The sequence below is a fragment of the Vigna umbellata genome, chromosome 11, assembly GCF_029865625.1.
Source record: "Vigna umbellata cultivar VRB3 chromosome 11, Vumbellata_1.0, whole genome shotgun sequence".
NCBI lineage: Eukaryota > Viridiplantae > Streptophyta > Magnoliopsida > Fabales > Fabaceae > Vigna > Vigna umbellata.
In genome coordinates, this window is record NC_142175.1 from 29569679 (window position 1) to 29590553 (window position 20875).

General features: G+C 30.1%; 2 protein-coding genes across 6 annotated transcripts; one reads left to right on the forward strand and one right to left on the reverse strand.

Annotated features, from left to right (window-relative positions):
* Positions 1-5746: 5746 nt before the first annotated feature.
* Positions 5747-6857, reverse strand: LOC124835634 (E3 ubiquitin-protein ligase RSL1-like). Its single transcript, XM_088101393.1, has 2 exons — positions 5974-6857; positions 5747-5822 (listed from the first exon to the last, which is right to left on the reverse strand). Exons 1-2 carry the CDS (start codon positions 6855-6857, stop codon positions 5747-5749), a joined length of 960 nt encoding a protein of 319 aa, XP_087957519.1.
* Positions 6858-13164: 6307 nt separating this feature from the next.
* On the forward strand, positions 13165-20242 carry LOC124835633 (dihydrolipoyllysine-residue acetyltransferase component 2 of pyruvate dehydrogenase complex, mitochondrial-like). 5 transcript variants are annotated; one of them, XM_088102474.1, is made up of 19 exons: positions 13165-13351; positions 13464-13557; positions 13917-13987; positions 14165-14238; positions 14351-14391; positions 15536-15591; positions 15671-15745; positions 15835-15927; positions 16296-16541; positions 16622-16694; positions 16857-16960; positions 17231-17316; positions 17392-17467; positions 18985-19052; positions 19138-19204; positions 19298-19393; positions 19484-19586; positions 19691-19786; positions 19877-20242. In XM_088102474.1, the coding sequence occupies exons 1-19, from the start codon at positions 13319-13321 to the stop codon at positions 19945-19947; spliced, it is 1623 nt and encodes a 540-aa protein (XP_087958600.1). In that variant the 5' UTR covers positions 13165-13318; the 3' UTR covers positions 19948-20242. The 5 variants fall into 5 exon arrangements, with proteins under 5 accessions (XP_087958600.1, XP_087958599.1, XP_087958601.1 ...); XM_088102473.1 differs by having other exon boundaries at positions 13166-13351; positions 14348-14391; XM_088102475.1 differs by having other exon boundaries at positions 13166-13351; positions 14348-14391; positions 16869-16960.
* Positions 20243-20875: the final 633 nt, after the last annotated feature.

Genomic DNA, 20875 nt, shown 5'->3' on the forward strand with positions numbered 1-20875 from the left:
GGTGTTGCTCCCTCCACTACCACCACTTCTCCCTCCACCTCCCCAACCTTCTGCAAAAAAATTATAATTACAAAAATAATCTTTTTTACTTTTAACCCTATTTATTTACTTTAAACTCAAACTCTATCTTTTTACCCATTTTTACTTTTCACTCAGCTCCACCTCCCAACTCTCCTTCTTTCTCTTTTCAAAATCTCAACCCCCCCCAAACTCCACCACATCCGTTTGTTTTAATTACAAAAATATTAATATAATAAAATTATATATTTCATATAATTAAACTAATAAATAATTTTTTATATAATTATAAAATTGTTAAAGAATACAAAAATCATATATAAAAAATATATATTATACAAAAACATTAAAACAAAAAACTAATTATATATAACTGCAAAATACAAAGAAAAATATAAATATAAACTAATAACAATAAAGATCTTCAAACATACATTATCAAAATACATCAAAAATATATTCAAAAATAATACGTCAAAACCTATAAATTACAATATTAAAATATCTCCAAAATTAATATAAAAAAATAAACTAATAAAAATAAACATGTAACTTTAAACGGATGTGAGCATCCGTCAACGGATGTCAACATCCGTTTAAGGCAAAGCGGATATCGACATTCGTTTTCCCTTAAACGGATGTTGACATCCGCTGAGGGATGCTTACATTCGTTTAAAGATTATGTTTATTTCTTTAGGGTTTATTACGCACCTTCACGACGAATCCTTCAAGCACCACCACACACCGATGTTGGCACGACTGATCAATTGCTTCCACCACCACTTGCAATCTCTCACTAAGCACACCAGCTAATGAAAGTCCACCACACTCTGAGACCACAATTCTATCACAATTAAAGAATGAGAGGAAGACGTGGAACGTGAAAAAGAGCACAATGAAACAATGAGAGGACGAACGATAAAGAGGAAGAAGAGTTGTCGTTGCATACATGTAGAGGATTGGAGTAGGTAGAGGTTAAAAAATATTAACCCTAAAATTTTACTAAGGATAAAATAGAAATGGGAAAATAAAGAGAGGGGTAAAACATGAATGGGGTGGTGAAGGGAGCAAGGGGTGGTGGTGAAGGGAGCAACACCCTATCTTTAATTAGATATTCTTGATTATTTTATCATGTGCTGAACTATTGGCCCAATAACTTAAACGCTAGCCTAATTGCGGCCCAATCTTTAACTTGATTGACTGTAGCGGATGAGAATGGTCCTAAGTAGATGGACCGAACGGTGCTGAATGTTAACCATTCGGTCTCCACTAGGTAGATACATGTATGATTAATATTTCATCTGTAGCTAAAATTTGGAACTCTCATAGAAGACATGAAAAGAAATCACCGTTGAACTTAGGTTTTTAATTTAAAGATTTAGGTTGCGTTGTGCTTCTAAGATTCCCAATAAATGTAAAGGTTTGGTCGGAGTGAAATTCAAATTGGCAGATACATGGAAACTAAAATTGGTGATGTAATGTCGGAAGACAACCTCTGCATTGAAATGATGAAGGTTGAATTGAAAATTGAAAAGCTAATTTAGACGTTCCAACAAAGTTTCTTAGCTGGAAAAAAAAAAGTTTGGAAGTGAAAAGAAAATGGTTTGGCAACCGTGGCCCAACATCATGAAAATTCTTTTTAAGGTGTTTGTCGTGTGTATGATTAGGTTGGTTCTCTCTTGTCTTTTGCTTTTTCCTTCTTAAAATCTCTAAACACAAAAGCAAAACCAAAAGTGCTCTTACGTAGATAAATAACTCCTCCTTTGCCTTTTTTTTTTCAATTCAAATAGAAAGTTTGAAAAACCTCTTTTTTATTAAAAGTATTCAAAGATAGTAACCAAAAGAATTGGACAGGAAATAGGGATTTGGTTCCTATTTACTCTCCGTATATTCCAAAATTAATCATTAGTCTTTAATCTTATTTTTTATTAGGAGTTCAAATTAACCAATCATAAATTGTTGATTAATAATATCTTATATGGAAAACAACATATTTTCCTCTTTCTGTATTCAAATTCAAATTCAGTATGTTCTTATTATTGTACACATATTTCTTTTTTTTTTTCATTATCAAATATATGACAGTTGTTAAAATAATAGAATTAATAACAATAATAATAAAAATAATTGTTTTAAGTATGAGATTGAGGTTAATGACGTAATAAATGCATATCATCGTCAAAATATTTATTTATATGTTTTGAGGTAGACTTTTAATTAATTCTGGTTTAATCACGACCTAATGGTGAATAATCATATTTTACTTCTAAATTGATCGATATTAAGATTAGTATGATCTGGTCTTCAATATTAGGCTAGTGAAACAATCATACGACACAATTATTATTACTATAAGATCTTTTGAGTTTCTTATATATTTTCTTCGTGAAAATTATTTATGTTCTTCTTCTAAAAATGTAATGAAACAAAAATTATTGGAATGTTTGCAAATATATTTTGACATTCAACAAGATACATATATTAATAATAAATATAATTATTAATAAACGAATCACTATATTTTATGAACAAACATAATTTTATATTATTTTCATCGATCCTTATTTGAATGAAATATGTTCTCTAAATTTAATCTAGATAAAATTAGAATGTGTCTTAACCTTTACTTTTAGTATTTGATTCCTTTTTCCTACTAAATTTGTACATTTCAACATGACGCTGATATTATCTAAGTTTCTTTCTATACAATAATAATATATCAATATTAATAAAGAAATTATACACTTCTTTATTAAAAAAAATTATACTGAGACTAAAACCCTTTTTTTCACATAAAAAATTATTACATGATCATTTATATGGAATAAATCTCACTGTCACAGTTTTAAATATTCAAACAAATAATTTTTTTATTTTTTTCAAAAGAAAAGTTAAATAAAGGATATTCTTCTTTTTGAAGATATTTTGTTTCGATAACTTTTAAAAAATATAATTTTTTTTCAATTGTTCTTTTAATTAACTATTTTTTAAATTAAAATAGCTATCTGCAAAAAAAAAACAATTATCTACAAACATATGTGTTTTCATTAATATTACTAATAAGAATTTAAAGTCAATTATAAAAATGTATTTATTATTATTTTAAATAAAATTTAATTATATTTTAAATTTATCGTAAACGTACAAAATAAATAAATAAAAATATAATAAATAAATAATTGAAATATAATAAATAAATAGACATGATATGAATGACTAATCAAATGGCATTCATCAAATTCCATCCAAGACCTCAAATGCTTATCATCATTCAAAGACCATCCACATCCATAGCAAAATTCATATTAGCATATGCAAAATTCATATATATATATATATATATATATATATATATATATATATATATATATATATATATATGTGTGTGTGGTTTGCTAACGCGCGTACGCCTGTTTTTCAGTTGGTACATTTTAGCAATGTATACCGGGTTTTAATAGACAAAAATATCCTTATATATTATGGATTCCAAGTTTTAAGGTTAAGGGTATTTTAATGATTTTCATTCTCAAAACTTAAAAAAAAAAAAAGAAACCCCCCAAACCCTTACTCACGTCTCTCATTCCTCTCAATCCTTTCTCTTTCATCTCTCTCACTCCAACCTTTTCTTTGTCATCCCTATTGTAGCCCCAATTGAAAAAAATCAGAAACACTTGCCTTTAAAAAATTTGCCTTTGTAAAGAGTTGAGTCATTGACATATTCACCCTCAAGGCAAAAGGTTCATTACCAATTCTTTCGGATGTGTTGTTTAACAACTGAGTGTTTCTGGTTTTTTTCCAGGCCAATTACAAATTCCTTTGATGTCATTATGCTTGTGAAAATTAGATAAAATTAGATAAGACAAAAATTATAAAATAAAAACTCATTATAAAATCGTTTTTTTGTAAGAAATTGTTTAACCGTGAGTATTTCTGATTTTTTCCAAGTCAATTACCAATTCCTTTATTCTTGTGAAAATTGGATAAAATTAGATAAGACAAAAATTATAAGATGAAAACTCATTATAAAATCATTTTTTTTTGTAAGATTGTTTAACGACAAGTGTTTCTGATTTTTTCAATTGGGGCTACAGTAGGAGATGACAGAGAAAAGATTGGAGTGAGAAAGAGGAAAGAGAAAGGGTTGAGAGGAATGAGAGAGGTGAGTAAGGGTTTGGGGGGTTTCTTTTTTTTTTTTTTAGTTTTGAGAATGAAAATTATTAAAATACCCTTAACCTTAAAACTTAGAATCCATGATATATAAGGATATTTTTGTCTACTAAAATCCGGTACACATTGCTAAAATGTACCAACTGAAAAACAGGCGTAAACCATATATATATATATATATATATATATATATATATATATATATATATATATATATATATATATATATATATATATATATATACTAACTTATGTAACATCTTAAAGTATATTAAATTTTAATTAATAAAAAATTATTATTTATAAAAAATATTATTTAAACACAAGAATATTTTAATAATTTTTAATTTTAATTTAAAATAAAAAAATAAAAAATCTAACATTATTCAAATATTTTTAACCTTAAAACTTAATATATATATATATATATATATATATATATATATATATAAATTAACTACATATATTCTAATCCATTATAACATAAAAGTGTATCACAACTAAATATAGCAAAATTTTCGATCATACCCATTCCATACAAAAAAAGGTTTGCCACATTTATAAAACTATTGTAAATTATTTTATGCATTCAAATATTCATTAATCCTGCGTATTTTTGTTTTAAATAATTTTTTTAAAAATAAAATTTTCAAATATAGAGTATAATAAATTAGATAAAAAAATATAAAAATAAAATTCAAATAAAATTGTATAATAAAATATTAACACAATTATAAATTGAAATAAAATAAAAAATAAATATATAAAATTCAATTAAATTATAATATAGTTGAATATTCGTATAATCAAATTTTATATATAAAGAATTAATTAAAAATAAATTAAATATGTGTTTAGTATGTAAAACTTAAAGTTAAATAAGAATTTCAATTTTATATTTAAATTTAAAAACTAAAATATATTTAATCCTTAAAATCATATATTTTAAAATAAAACTCAATATTCTTATTAAGTCAATAGTCGAACATAAATCTCTTCCTTCCATCCTTTAAAAAAGAGTTTTTATAAACTTAATAATTTAACATAAGTTTAAAAATATTATTTTATTGGTTAGTTTGAGTTTACTTTTAAAAATAAGTATTTAAACAAAACAATAAATGGAAATAGAGACACGAAAGTCATCATTCCAATCCACTATGCAACTATGCCACTATGCCGTGCTTCTCTCCAACACACCCACTCATTAATAGTTATCCCAACTTTCCACACTTTTTTTCATTTGGTTTCACCACATATTCCCAATACAAATAAAAAAAAATAATCGATTCTATGAGAATTGATCCTGTTATATCATTGAATCTCATTTCCATGTAATTCATTTCTGCCTCAGTTACCTCTCCACGACACAAACAATACTCACATAGATACAAACAAATAGGAATGGAAATCGAATCTAAATTGGAATTTATCAACAAATAATCAAATGATTCAAATAACAAATTTATAGTGCATGTAATTACAAATTAAATGGAAAGAAAATACAGTCTTTATATTTGATAAATACCTATAAAATAACACCATAACAATGTTTTTGCAATTCTTATTTAGATCGGCATGAATAGTGCTCATTATTGTTCCAAGACGATCCACAATCATAGCAAAATTTATGATTACATCTGCAAAACAAGTGAACCAACACATAAAATGCTCACATAATTCAAATAGTTTGTTCTATTCAAATTAAATAAGATATTAATCTAATCAACCCATTCGAAATTATATTAATGAATAAAAAAAATACTAGTTAGAAATATATACATAACAAACCTGCAAGTTATAAGTGAGCATCCTGCAATTCTTTCTACATAAAAACTGCAATTTGGACATTTTCTCCAACCTTTCTTCTTTGCAAGCTTCGTCACCATCGAGTCTCCATTCTCTCCTCTCTCTCTTTTCGACCTCTGAAACTCCTCACAGTCCATTCCTGCATGCCACGAAACCCTGCACTGTGCGCAGAACAGTCTGTGGCAATGTGGACACTCTGATGAAGTCACAACTTCTTCACCATCACGCATCAACATAGCTGAACAGTCCTTAAAAGGACAGAAAAACTTTTCTGCTTCAACCACTAGATTCTCACAAAGAATATCTCCCCATTTATCGAACACTTCTTTAGGGATAATCGAACCACAATGCTCAAGCTCTATACCCTCCTTGCAATTAGGGTTTGGGCATTGCACCACTGATCTATTCTCCTCAATCTTTGCAGCAACATGTCTTGTGATGCAGCCATTGCAAAAGATGTGAGAACAGTTTTGGATCCTGAACTTCTTTTCATCAGGTATGGCATCCATGCAAATACCACACACACACAAAGATTCTTCTATCTTTACCTGTTTCCCTCTGCGGTATCTCACAGGGCCATCATCATCGCCGTCTGCATCTTCCACTTTGTTCAGTCTTCTACTTGACCCTCCTCCATCGCTTTCCGATGAGGAACTCGACAATTTCCGCTTAACATTTTTTCTATCAGATGTTGGCAGTTCAAATTCCAGACCATCTGATGAAGAGGAAACATACTCGTCGGAAGACTGAGAAGCAGACTCGTGTGAAGACTGAGATGAATGGGAAGCAGACTCGTGTGAAGAGTTAGATGAATAGGAAGCAGACTCGTGTGAAGACTGAAAAGAGTCGGATGAAGTTTCGTCCATGACTTATCTAAAAGTTTATGGGAAATGATCAGTACTTTTTGTTTATATATGAGATCTCGAAAACCTTTAAATTCTCATTTTATACGTTAGATTAGATACTCCTTATACATTTCGTTGTACCTGAAGAAGGTGTCCGTTTTTTTTTTAAAGTAACGGCACATTTATATTGATTAATGATAAAATCGTTATAAAAGAATAAATTTTTATATTTTCAAAAATAAATAAATAGGAATATAAAATAAATATATTTATGTGTGTTAAATTATTATTTTTTAATGAAAGGCGTAAAAAAATATAAATAGTTTGTATTGATTCAAATAATATATAAACGTAAGAGAACGGTAAATATTTGGAAATATTCATAAAAGCTATTGAAAATGTGGATGTCTAAGTTTAAAACGGTGCTGTTAAGTCGCCCATTTTTTTAATAATTTTTCTTTTGACAACTTTTTTTATAACTAATATGGTTGGTAATCTGATTTATTTCAAATATTGTTTTGAAAACAAATTCAATCAAACCAATAAAGTGGTGACACATCTTCTTAAAATATTGTTAATATATCATGATTTGCATACAGGTATATCATGATTTGCACACAGGAGTTTCATGAACCCACTGTTTATTATTGTCATGGATCATGATATATAACAACTTTTTTTTAACAATTTTTTGCCAATAAATTATGTATCACTATTTTATTGGTTTGTATATTTAAAATGAACCAATCACAAACTGCCATATAAGTTGTTATAAAAAAGTTATAAAAAAAATTGTTAAAAAGATATTTTCTTATTGTTATTGTTACGGCATTCATTTTACATCTCTTGTCATATATAAATTATCTAATAATAAAAAATTAACATCACCATTATCAATTGTTTTATTATTAAAATAACAAAACAAATAAACAAACAAATGTGTTTCTGATATTTTTTAAATTATATATATATATATATATATATATATATATATATATATATATATATATATAACGACGATTTTAAGGAATTTTTTTCGTATAATTTAAATATTGTAACTGTAAAGAATTTTTGTTTAAATGCAGAAAGTAAATAAAAATCGAAACTAATTTTAAAAGGTGAATACATAAAAGATATTGTATTATATATATATATATATATATATATATATATATATATATATATATATATATATATATATATATATACAGGTGGTTTTGTGGGTTTGTATGAGGTAGTTGCTGTTCATCACTGCTGGATTGCCATCGCCCGAGGCTGGACCGCGAATCGCCGCCGTCCACCGTGGACAGCTGAATTGCCACTTCCCCGTCTCTGTATTGTTTTAACAGGTCAGTTCCTATTACTTTTAAGTTCCGGAAAGTATTTTCCATATTGAATATTACGATAGGCCATTCGGGGAACATCTTAGAAGTTTCTAGATGCAATTAGCAATAAAAACATCTTAGAAGTTTCTAGATGCAATTAGCAATAAGGGTGTTTCTCCCTTTACCACCACTCTTTTGCTATTTTATCCTTAAATAAAATTTTATTTTTATAATTATTATTTTTGAATTTTTATCCACTCCCAACCCATTTCACTAATGACCTATTAGTAGTATCATATATGAGCAAGAAACTTTTCTCTCTATGTTTTACTGTGAGAATATACGGTGTAGTTTCATTCGGTGGTATACTTAGTGAGAATTGTGTGGTGGAAAGGATTGATCAAGCGGTGTCGGTCTCAGTGGTGCGGTGGTACTTACAGTGGTGCTTCCTCCAGGTGCGTAATCAATTCTAGAATAAACCCTAAAATAAAAATGTAAACTTTAAACCGCCGTTTACCGTTTACCATTTACCATTTACAATTTACATTTTTATTTTTATTTTAGGTTTTGTTTTATTAGTTTATTTTTTTATATTAATTTTGGAGATATTTTAATAATTTAATTTAAATGTTTTGATTTATTATTTTTGAATATATTTTTGATGTACTTTAATAATGTATATTTATATTATTTTATATTTATATTTTTGTATTTTGCACGTTATATATAATTAGTTTTTAAATTTAATATTTTTGTAAAATATATATTTTTTATATATGATTTTTGTATTTTTAATTGTTTAACAATTTTATAATTATATAAAAAATAACTTATTACTTTATTTATATGAAATATATTATTTAATTATATTAATATTTTTATATTTGTTTGATTAATTATTAATTATGTTAATAAGGCTCATTATAATTTTATAGGTGATTATTATTTAAAATGGATGAATATCTTCATATAGATTCTTATATTGGTTGTAGTTTGAAATCCGATTTCTCTTCATTAATTAGCGAAAATGTAGAGGGAGATTTAAGAAATAAATTTACCACAAATGAAATATTTCGTTCACGGGAGGACTTAATTCAATAGGTAAGAGGGATGACTTATAATTTAGGATTTGCTGTGCTAATAGTAAGATTTGACATAGCTACTGACGATGTACGGGAAAAAAAACGTTCGTCATACTTTGATGTGAAAGAAGGAGAAAATATCGGAAATACAAAGCCGATGCGATGGCTAGTGTACACGGAGCTCGTAAATGTGAGTGTCCGTTTAGATTAAAGGGTAAACCATATTCAGATGGGGCCGAATGGGTGTTGAAGGTGATGTGTGGAAAACACATCCATGAGTTGGTTGAAACTTTAGTTGATCACTCTTGTGCCGGCAGGTTAAATACGACTGAGCAGTCATTACTAGTTGATATGACAAAGAGTAAAGTTACACCTACAAATATTTTATTAACATTCAAACAAAATAATGATCGAAATGTCACAACGACTAAACAAATCTACAACTCAAGAGAAGCGTATAAATGATCATTAAGAGGGTCCATAATTGAACTACAACAAGTTATGATGTTGTTGGATCGGGATAAGTACATTCATTGGAGTAGGTGTGTTGATGATTTAGAGGTTGTTACTAACCTGTTTTGAACACATCCTGATGCGGTCAAATTGTTAAACTTATTTAATGTTGTATTTTTGATGGATTCCACATATAAAACAAATAGATATAGATTTCTGTGACTTGAGATTGTGGGTATGATGTCTACATGGTTAACCTTCTCAGCCACATTTGCTTTCTTGTCTACTGAAAGGCAGGGTAATTTTACATGGGCTTTGGAAAAGCTGAAAGGCGTCATTTGGAAGTAGTCTGTTGCTCACGAGTGACCATTTTAAAGGCTACAAATATAGAAAACTTATTGGGTGTGTCTCTCGATATGCATTGGATCTCATTGGATCTCATCATATGTTAAAAATAAACCTTTTCGCTTTTCCAAAGTCCATATGAAAGTACTCTGCCTTTTAGTAGACAGGAAAGCAAATGCGGCTGAGAAGGTTAACCCTGTAGACGTCATATCCACAATCTCAAGCAACGGAAGTCTATATCTATTTATTTTATATGTGGAATCCATAAAAAAATACAACATTAAATGAGTTTAACAATTTGATCGCACCAGGATGTGTACAAAACAGGTCAGTAACAACCTCTGAATCATCAGCGCACCTACTCCAGTGGATGTACTTATCCCAATCCAACAACATCATAAGTTGTTGTAGTTCAGTTCTGGACCCTCTTAATGATTGTTTATACACTTGCCTTGCGTTGTAGATTTGTTTAATCGTTGTGACATTTCGATCATTATTTTGTTTGAGTGTTAATAAAATATTTGCAGGTGTAACTTTACTCTTTGTCATATCAACAAATAATGACTGCTCACTCGTATTTAACCTGCCAGCACAAGGGTGATCAACTAAAGTTTCAGCCAACTCATGGTTGTGTTTTCCACACATCACCTTCAACACCCATCCGGTCTCATCTCAACATGGTTTACCCTTTAATCTAAACGAACACTCACATTTACGAGTGTCGTATGCACTAGCCATCGCATCGGCCTTGTATTTCCGATATTTTCCTCCTCTTTCACATCCAAGTATGACGAACGTTTTTCTTTCCCATACACCATTAGCTATGTCAGATCTTACTATTACCACAACAAATCATAAATCATAAGTCATTCCTCTTACCCATTGAATTAAGTGCTCCCGTGAATGAAATATTTCATCTGTGGTAAATTTATTTGTTAAATCTCCCTCTACAACTTCGCTAATTAATGAAGAGAAATCGCATTTCAAACTACAACCAATTTAGAATTCATATAAAGATATTCATCCATTTTAAATAATAATCACCTATAAAATTATAATGAGCCTTATTAACATAATTAATAATTAATCAAACAAATATAAAAATATTAATATAATTAAATAATATATTTCATATAAATAAAGTAATAAGTAATTTTTTATATAATTATAAAATTGTTAAACAATTAAAGAATACAAAAATCATATATAAAAAATATATATCTTATAAAAACATTAAATTAAAAACTAATTATATATAACGTGCAAAATACAAAAAATATAAACTAATATAAATATACATTATTAAAATACATCAAAAATATATTCAAAAATAATAAATCAAAACATTTAAATTAAATTATTAAAATATCTCCAAAATTAATATAAAAGAATAAACTAATAAAACAAAATCTAAAATAAAAATAAAAATGTAAACTGTAAACGGATTTTGACATCCGTTGGAGATGCTCACCTCCGTTTAAAGTTTACATTTTTATTTTAGGGTTTATTATAGAATTGATTACGCACATGGAGGAAGCACCACTGCACCACTGCACCACTGCACCACTGAGACCGACACCGCTTGATCAATTCTTTCTACCACCACCAACCTTTGCAATATTTCACTAAGTATACCATCGAATGAAACTACATCGCATATTTTTACAGTAAAACAAAAAGAGGAAGAAGTCCAACGTTAAACTGAAAGAAAAGTTTCTTGCTCATGTAGAAGACTGATAATAGGTTATTAGTAGAATGGATTGAAAGTAACTAAAAATTAAAAAATAATAACTTTAAAAATAAAATATTACTAAAGAGCAAAATAAAAAAGACGAGATGGAGGGAGAAGGGTGGTGGTGGACCGAGGAACACCCTTCGTATAATTTCTCCTCCTTCGTATTACAGAGGTTCTCCTTCTTCCAAACTATACTACCATTGCCCACGAGAATATTCATATAATTTTCTTTGAGACATTAGTCCCATCAACTGAGTTTGTGTTTTCAAACTTGGCACAGTTTTCCGATTACGACACCTACTACACCTACTACTACTATTATTATTATTATTATTATTATTATTATTATTATTATTATTATTATTATTATTATTATTATTATTATTATTATTATTATTATTGCCTTAAAGATGAATTATTATTAATTGACGAAGAATTTCCCAAAATTTTCCGAAAATTTTAAAAGATGAATTGTAATTTTATTTTAATTTTATAAAATTAATTTATAAAATAAGATTTTTACTTATATATATTTTAAATTAATTTTATCTTTATTTTTAATATATTTAAAATTTTAAAAAAAAATTATATACAACAGTAATCCTAAAAATACTTTTATTAAACATTTCAGATTTTTCATCATAAAACCATAAATTATCAAAATATTTTTCTATAGGAGATCATAAGCAATAATAATTATTCAATAATAGTTACAAACTAATATATATATATATAATTTCATGAAAAGAAATATCTTGTTCAATCATAATCCAACAAAACAACAAAAACCAAAAATAACAAAATTGAAAATAAAATACGTACACAAATAGATATTTGTGTAAGTAGTGCACAAATCTAAATAAAAATAAAGGACAACATCGTAAATTAGTGTCATAAATATTAAATGACAGAAAAACTGAAAAATTTAGACCGGTGTCACAAGTAAAAAGGTAATATAACTTCATTTATATATATATATATATATATATATATATATAATATGTATTATATCAGTTTATTAGAAGAATAAATTATTTTTGAATAAGGATAAAATAACACATTTTTACATTTATTTTAATTATAATAAATTAATTATAAAGAAAATAATTTTTATACTCTTTTCAAAAAATGAAAATAAAAAATAACAGTGCGAAAGGAATGTAAAATTTCATGTCTCAAAGTATATCGTTATTTTCACACATGATGAAGTTTTTGAAATTCACAGAAATAAATAAATAAGTGAAAAATAAAATAAAATATAGACGTTTTTTTACGGTTTTTCTCTTACAATTAGCACAAACTATTAACAATCATGTAATAATAAAAATATATAAAGACAAGACAAGTAAAAAGGTAGAAGAATTTAGTTATAGGAAGAGAAAAAAAAAATATTCTTGATTGGGTTGGTATGCTTCCATAGCTATAGCTTCTACCACATAGCATGCCATTTACATACACTTGATCGGATCTATCACCAAAAGAACCCTAAAACCCACTCTTCCTTAGCTCGCTATTTCTCCATTTCTCTTCCGTTCATCGGCGATGGCATCGCATTTACTCAGTCACTCCGCCAAGGTGAATCATATATTCTACCTCTCTGCCTATCATTATCGTTTATCGCGTTTTAATGCAAGCACACGGTACCATCCTTTTTGTTTTCTGTTTATTTAATGCTTTTTTGTTTCAGGTGAGAAATGCTTCGAAGTTGCTGCACAACGAGCGCGCGCTCTTGGCGCGTTGGTTTTCCGGCGATGCTCAATCCTGTCTCAATAGCAACCGCGGTAACTTGGTTTCTTGGTTATCTCTCAATTGCAACTGAATCCATAGCGGATTTATTTGTGAATTTTGAATTTTGTGTTGGATTGATCTAATTAATCATTCCTGTGGAACTTCGTATTTTTAAATGGGAATACTGTAGAATGCTTTATCTGCTATAGGTGTATTGGGAACCTGTTGGTGTTTTTAATTAAGGTGTTTGTGAGTGAGAAGCAAGTATAAGTGTAACCATAGAGTTTGTATTGAAGAGGTTTGAAGTGATATTAGCATATTCTGTTGTTTGGGAGCCATTTGAATGCCTGGTGAATGCTGCACCTTAAGTTTTCTTTTCTATATTAATAGTTGTAGCTGGTTATTTGTTTAGATGTGTGGAAAACTCGGCTCCCTGAGTCTTCAACAAGAAGCAGTGTCTTTGAACCGGCCGCCGGCTTTACTGTGAGTAGAGCAAATTTACATCCAAATTAAACAATATATGACAAGCTTTATTTGTTTCTGCCTTCAATATCTCCCTTTCTTTTCTTTGCCTACTCTATTGCTTTTCACTTCCTCGCATATGTATATTTCACCTGACTTGTATTTTCTTTTTGATATAAAAGTTCATTTGGTACGCAGAAGAGAAACATCTCCGTTGCTAGCATTAAAAGGGGTTCCATTATCGGGTCTGGGTTCACTGGAGTGATTTCGCAGTATGTCACTTTATGTTATAGTAATTTTAGTTTTTTCCTTGAGTATAGCTATTTTCAAAAGGGATTGACAGTAACTCTTTTATTTTCAATCAACCGTGTCCTCAAAAAGAAGTTCACAGGTGTTGTCAAGGAGATGCTATGCGTCAGCCTCAGGTACATCCAATGGATCTTTGGCTGTTAAATTGAATTTTGAAATTTGATTGAAATGGAAGATGTGTGTTGGACATTTCAGGCTGCATTTAACCCACCACATCTTTTCTCCTGTGATGTTATTTTTTATTTATTTGTAAATTATAAATAGAAGGAGAAATGTACTCAGATGCGAATTGCAAATGTAGAGCTACTACCTCTGCTAATCTTGGCCAGTGTTTCTAACTACTCACTAGTGTCATTGACCTTGGATTGAGCTGCAACTTTTTTAAATGGGTTTTTTTTATAATATGCTAAGGGCATCTCCATTGGTTACGGAGTGCAATTTTTACCAGTTAAGAACTGTGCTTTTGTTAAAAGCAACCGGTGGGCCTAGTCAGGCATCAAGCACATTGTGTAAGTGCGCTGAAAAAATAGCTTTTAACAATATATAAGGTAATATTTAGACAAAAAAATAGAAATAAGATGCATTATTGACTAGGTTGGAGAGATGAACTTCTTAAATTATAAAATGTAAAAACAAGTGATGTGTAATGATAAAAAAGGGGGACATTGGGTTGGAGATGGCCTAATAATCCTGTAAAAGAAGTAGTTAGCTAGGGGTAAAAGGATGATCTATATCACTAATCTCCCCTACACAAAAGAACTCTTTCAGCATGAAGCATGGACAATGCACTGTGCACAGACATGATTTACCTTGTGCCACGTTCAACTTATTTAAGAATAGAGTGGAAAGTTGAAACTCTCGACCACTTTATGTAGTAATAGGTGTTCTAATCTTAAGCTTTTTTTGGTGGAGATACAAGCGTGAATGGTTTTACATCGTTCTAACATTACAAGATTAAATGTAATGTTTCTTTAACTTGTCAACAGTTATGAGTCTTTTCACATATGCCGCAGCTTATCCTTCTCTATCATTTGTGTTTCCTTACAGGAGATGTCATGCAATTGATTAAACCCTAAACTTAAAAATATTGTTTTTAGGATACAAGAATTGTATCTTTCCAACAGTTTCCACAGTCTTACCCCTCTCCTTAAGCTTCCCTTTTTCTTTGTTTTTGTTTGATGGAATGTTATGTTTTGAGACTATATAAATAATAGTTTACTTATTGATTTAATCACCAACACTGGTGAATATATATTTCAGATCTACCCCCCCACCAGGAAATTGGAATGCCTTCTCTCTCACCTACAATGACAGAGGTTTCTACTTGTCTGAATCAAATTATATTGTCATATCCTGGGTCGTGGTTTCTCCTAAAGAATTCCCAATTATATACAGGGTAACATTGCAAGATGGTTGAAGAAAGAAGGTGATAAAGTTTCTCCTGGTGAAGTGCTCTGTGAAGTTGAAACTGTATGGTTCTTGTACCAGAGACTTGGCTCATAGCATACCTCTGTTAAGGTTCTTATGTGAACATTGATATAAATGTATTTCATATGAAGGATAAAGCTACTGTTGAAATGGAAAGTATGGAAGAAGGTTATCTGGCCAAGATAGTTCATGGAGATGGGGAAAAAGAAATTAAAGTTGGTGAGGTATTGATGTCTTCTAGCTCTCCCCTCCTCTCTTTTTTGAAAAGGACTTTTTATTTATTGTCCCAGTTTGAAATTGCAAGAAAAAAATATTTTTTTTACACTCCGTACTCTATTGACATATGGAAAGCATCACTATTGGTAACATAAAGAATTTCTTTCATAGGTAATCGCCGTAACTGTTGAAGATGAGGGAGATATTGCCAAGTTTAAAGATTACAAACCTTCAAAAAAGAATTTATTTTTTGAAAATGACTTTTTATTTTTTGTCCCAGTTTGAAATTGCAAGAAAAAATATATTTTTTACACTCCGGACTTTATCGACATATGGAAGGCATCACTATTGGTAACATAAAGAATTTCTTTGATAGGTAATCGCCATAACTGTTGAAGATGAGGGAGATATTGCCAAGTTTAAAGATTACAAAGCTTCAGCGTCTGAATCAAGTGCATCTCCTGCCGAAGAAACATCTGCACCATCCCCACCTAAGAAGGAGGTGGCAGAGGAGTCTGCTCGAGAACCTGGGGCAAAGGTTTCCAAACCTAGTGCGCCAACTCCATCTAGAGATCGTGTATTTGCTAGTCCTCTTGCTAGAAAGTTGGCTGAAGAGAAAAATGTGAGTTATCAATAACAAATTATATGGTTGAAGATCTTTCAGGAAAAGACCTAGATAATTAATTTCCCTCACTGATGTAGGTGCCTCTCTCTAGCATTAAAGGAACAGGACATGAAGGACTCATTGTGAAGGCTGATATTGAAGATTTCTTGGGTATAATTCTATCTTTTTATATATTAATTTGTTTGTATTTGTGCTTATTACAATGGAACACTTCATTGTTATGGTAGAGAATTCCTCACTTTTTCTTGCTTGCTCTAGGATGTCTTAGCACGTGTGGCTGATTAAATTGATTATATTATAACCCCTCTTTAGCTTCTGATGCAGCTTCTAGTCAAGTTTCCGCACCCTCAAAGGCCAAGGGTACAACGGATGCAGCTCTTGATTATATCGACATTCCTGTCTCTCAGATACGGAAGGTAAATTGCTGAAGAAGTCCTGTACTTTTATTAGATTATATTTCTGTTTCAAGTGTAAATCAAAGACCAGTTTTTGGACCATGTCAAATGATGTTCCAATTTTGTTATGGACATAGTTTCATACGGCTTCTTGGCACTTTTGGTCAGAACTTCTGGCATATTTTATTTTCTCCTTCTGTGTGTTCACTTCTATGTAAGTTCTGATCTTAATATATGTTGTGTTGTGTAAGCATGAGTGGTGTTTTTAAATAAAACTATGTATTTTTACAGGTCACAGCTTCACGGCTATTATTATCAAAGCAAACTATTCCTCATTACTATTTAACAGTGGATGCATGTGTTGATAAACTCATGAGGTAAGTCTCTATAATCAATATTTGAAAGCTTTACCTACCATACATATTTCTTATAATTGGACACTTTGTCTGCAGTCTGCGGAGCAAACTCAATTCATTGCAAGAAGCCTCTGGTGGCTCCCGCATATCAGTTAATGACCTTGTAATCAAGGTATTGGATTTTTATCTGACATTATATCTCTTCTTGTCTTCTTGGTTGCTTATTTGGTGCTTAATAAGTAGGGAAGGTCAACATCTTATCTAAGAAATAATACTTGTGGAATGCTTTATGCCAGCTAAAATCATATTAAATGACTTTTCTCTTGTTTGATGTTTGCTTAGAAATAAATGTCTAAGTCTTGACTTAAACGGACTGATTTTCCTACAAGGGACCCCTGTTGTCTCTCTTTGGCTACATTTAGATCATAGACTCTTAAATCATTTTGTCTAACAAACTATGAAATTTAATGCCAAAATGGTGGAGAAGCTTTACATTAGTACGTTCACGACCTATAATGAATGGGAAAGTTCCATCTTTGCTTGTGGAGTAGTTATAGTTGAGATTTCTGAATCACTAGTTATATGGGCAAAATATTCCTTATAATGACTTGGGCATTCAACAAATGTCTAATCCAGCAAATGTCATGGTCTAATGTTCGATCTTAGGCATGACGGGTGTCTAATAGTCCTAGTAAAGACTTAATTCATTCTCAATCTGTTCTAATAGTTCCAAATACTCCTAATACTTTGAGCTAGCTTTTGGAGAATTCATTCTCAATTATTGTATTTTTTGTTGGTTGTTAAACAATTGGTAACACACCAATTGATGAAATGTTTTCAATGAGTATTTAATTATTGTTACTTCAAGGACTTGCCTACTGTTGTGTAAATTCAACAGTCAAAATAAAATAAAATTTATATTCTTGAGAGAAATACTCAATCAATATAAATTCAAGCTATAAGACAAAGTAAAACAGAATCAAATTCAAAGACTAACTTTATTAAACAGATTGTGAGAAAAATACTATTATGCAGAATATGAAATATGTTGGGTGCTTGGCTTACCTTGAATGCAATTTAAATGATTTTTCTGTCTTCCATGGTATAGAATGTATCACCTTTACCTGCTAAAATACTGTAGCCATGATCCCTCATGTGAAAAAATCCTAAATCCTGTGATTTTTCTATCAATCCCTTATAATGATAAAGATTTTAGTAAAACAAAGGTCAAATGCAAGGCTAATCAACGTCATTCTATCACTAGAAGAGTCAACTTCTTTCAGCTCATAATGTAAAAGTATTTGCCAATAATACTCACTGTACAAAATCATGTAAATGGGATAACACTGAAATAACACCAAATAGTGAGAATAATAACATCCCCGAATTTTCTGTTTACCAAGTCCCCAAAAATGGGTAAACAGCTACTCCATCTTGTGAGGTTATTCGATTCAATCAGTTGTTTAAAGAACTAAGGTTTGGGAAAGTTACACAAGTGTCTCTCATTTGTGATAACAAAGTTGCTCTTCATATGGCCTTAAATCTAATATTTCACGGAAGAATCAAACATATTGAGATAGATTTGCACTTCATTCAAGAATAAATTTTATCACTCAAGTTCAACCTCATTGCCAGCACTGTAAAAATAGTACAGGAAACTAAGTTTTATACCTGTGCTTTTTATTTTAGGCTTCTGCATTGGCTCTCCGCAAAGTTCCTCAATGTAACAGTTCATGGACAAATGATTATATTCGCCAGTAAGTCTTTAGTTTTTTATGTAACACTGCCTTCAAATTTGTGAATTACTTTAATTGTTACGTTTCTTATTTTGTTTTTGTGCAGGTATAATAATGTGAATATTAATGTAGCAGTGCAGACTGATAATGGGCTCTTTGTTCCAGTTATCAGGGTGAGCAAGGGCCTTTTTCTAGTATTTGAAATACAATTATAGCCTATATTCCAATCACGGGTCGTCATTTTGACCTATTCATAATATATGCAGGATGCAGACAAGAAAGGCCTCTCTACAATAGGGGAGGAGGTCAAACAATTGGCAAAGAAAGCCAAAGAAAACAGCTTGAAACCCCAAGATTATGAGGTTATTGGAGTTTGACGTCTATATTAATTCAACTGTGAATAAAGACTTCTTGGGCTGGTTTATAAATTCTTGGGTTGAATTGCATTACAGGGAGGTACATTTACAGTGTCTAACCTGGGAGGGCCATTTGGTGTCAAACAATTCTGCGCAATCATCAATCCTCCTCAGTCGGGCATTCTTGCAGTTGGATCTGGTAAGAACAGTTTTGTCATTTCCCCCTTTTATTTCTTATATCAACTGCAATCACTTCTCTCTTAATGATTATCTTCGTGTGTTGCTTGCTGACTACACGAGCAGCTGAGAGGAGAGTCATTCCGGGATCAGGTGCCGAAGACTTCAAATTTGGTTCTTTCATGTCTGTGACCCTCAGCTGTGATCATCGTGTTATAGATGGTAATTATTCTTAATCTTCAATGTTTTTTTTACTAAAAATTAAGATAATTTTGTGGTAAAGCATGCCAACAATACACTTGTTCTGTTCAGGTGCAATTGGTGCCGAATGGTTAAAAGCATTCAAAGGCTATATTGAAAATCCAGAATCCATGTTGTTGTAAGAACAAGTAGAAGGCTGACATAATGAACTAAATCTGTTTCAAGTCATAAATCATATTTCAGACGGGAGGATGAGGTTCTGTTCACCCTGGTATTTCTATATTCCCATTTGGGTTTGGTTGATTGTGTCCCTGATCAATTTTTTATTGAAGTGTTCAGTCACTGCAAATAACTTTTGAGGAATGTAATTTTTTAATAAGAGAGCGTAGATGAGGCATTTAATTTAAACCCAAAAATTGTGCTAACAATAGATGCTGCCCAGATACACAGCTGATTATGAAACATTTTCTTTATTAATTGTTGTCATCCTCATTTTCTTGTCCATTTAGTTGGCCTTAATTTGACAGTTATTATCTTTTCAATCGCTTTCAAAACTCGATTAGTTTCAGGTTTCTTATTTATTGATAGAAAAATTAAGAACACATCCAAAACATAAAATGGTCACATAATTCACAGTTTCTTGTATTTAAATTAAATAAGCTAGTAATCTAATGAAATTATCATGGCTAGAATAAATAAAGTAATAATAATAATAATAAATTCAATATTTATAATACAAAAACATTCTTCGGTGCAAGTTTCGTCACCAATGAGTCTGCATTCTCTCCTTTCAACGTCTCCAACCTTAAACTCCTCATTCCTGCATGCCATGAAACCTTGCACTGCAAAAAGTAGGCTATTGTGCGAATTCATTACCTTTTCAACTTCGTTAAAGTGAAGTTGAAATATAGTTAAACATATTTTAGAAAATGGTTAATGATAATAATAATAATATATATTTTAATTTAACATCAAACATGCTTTAATAGTACTGGTTAGTGTACTTTAATAAAAAATAATAATTATAATATCAATGACCACTAGATACTTTGAGACGAGTTTGATTGATCGGATCCATTGTAAGCCCAAAATAGTGAAAGCCCATTTAGA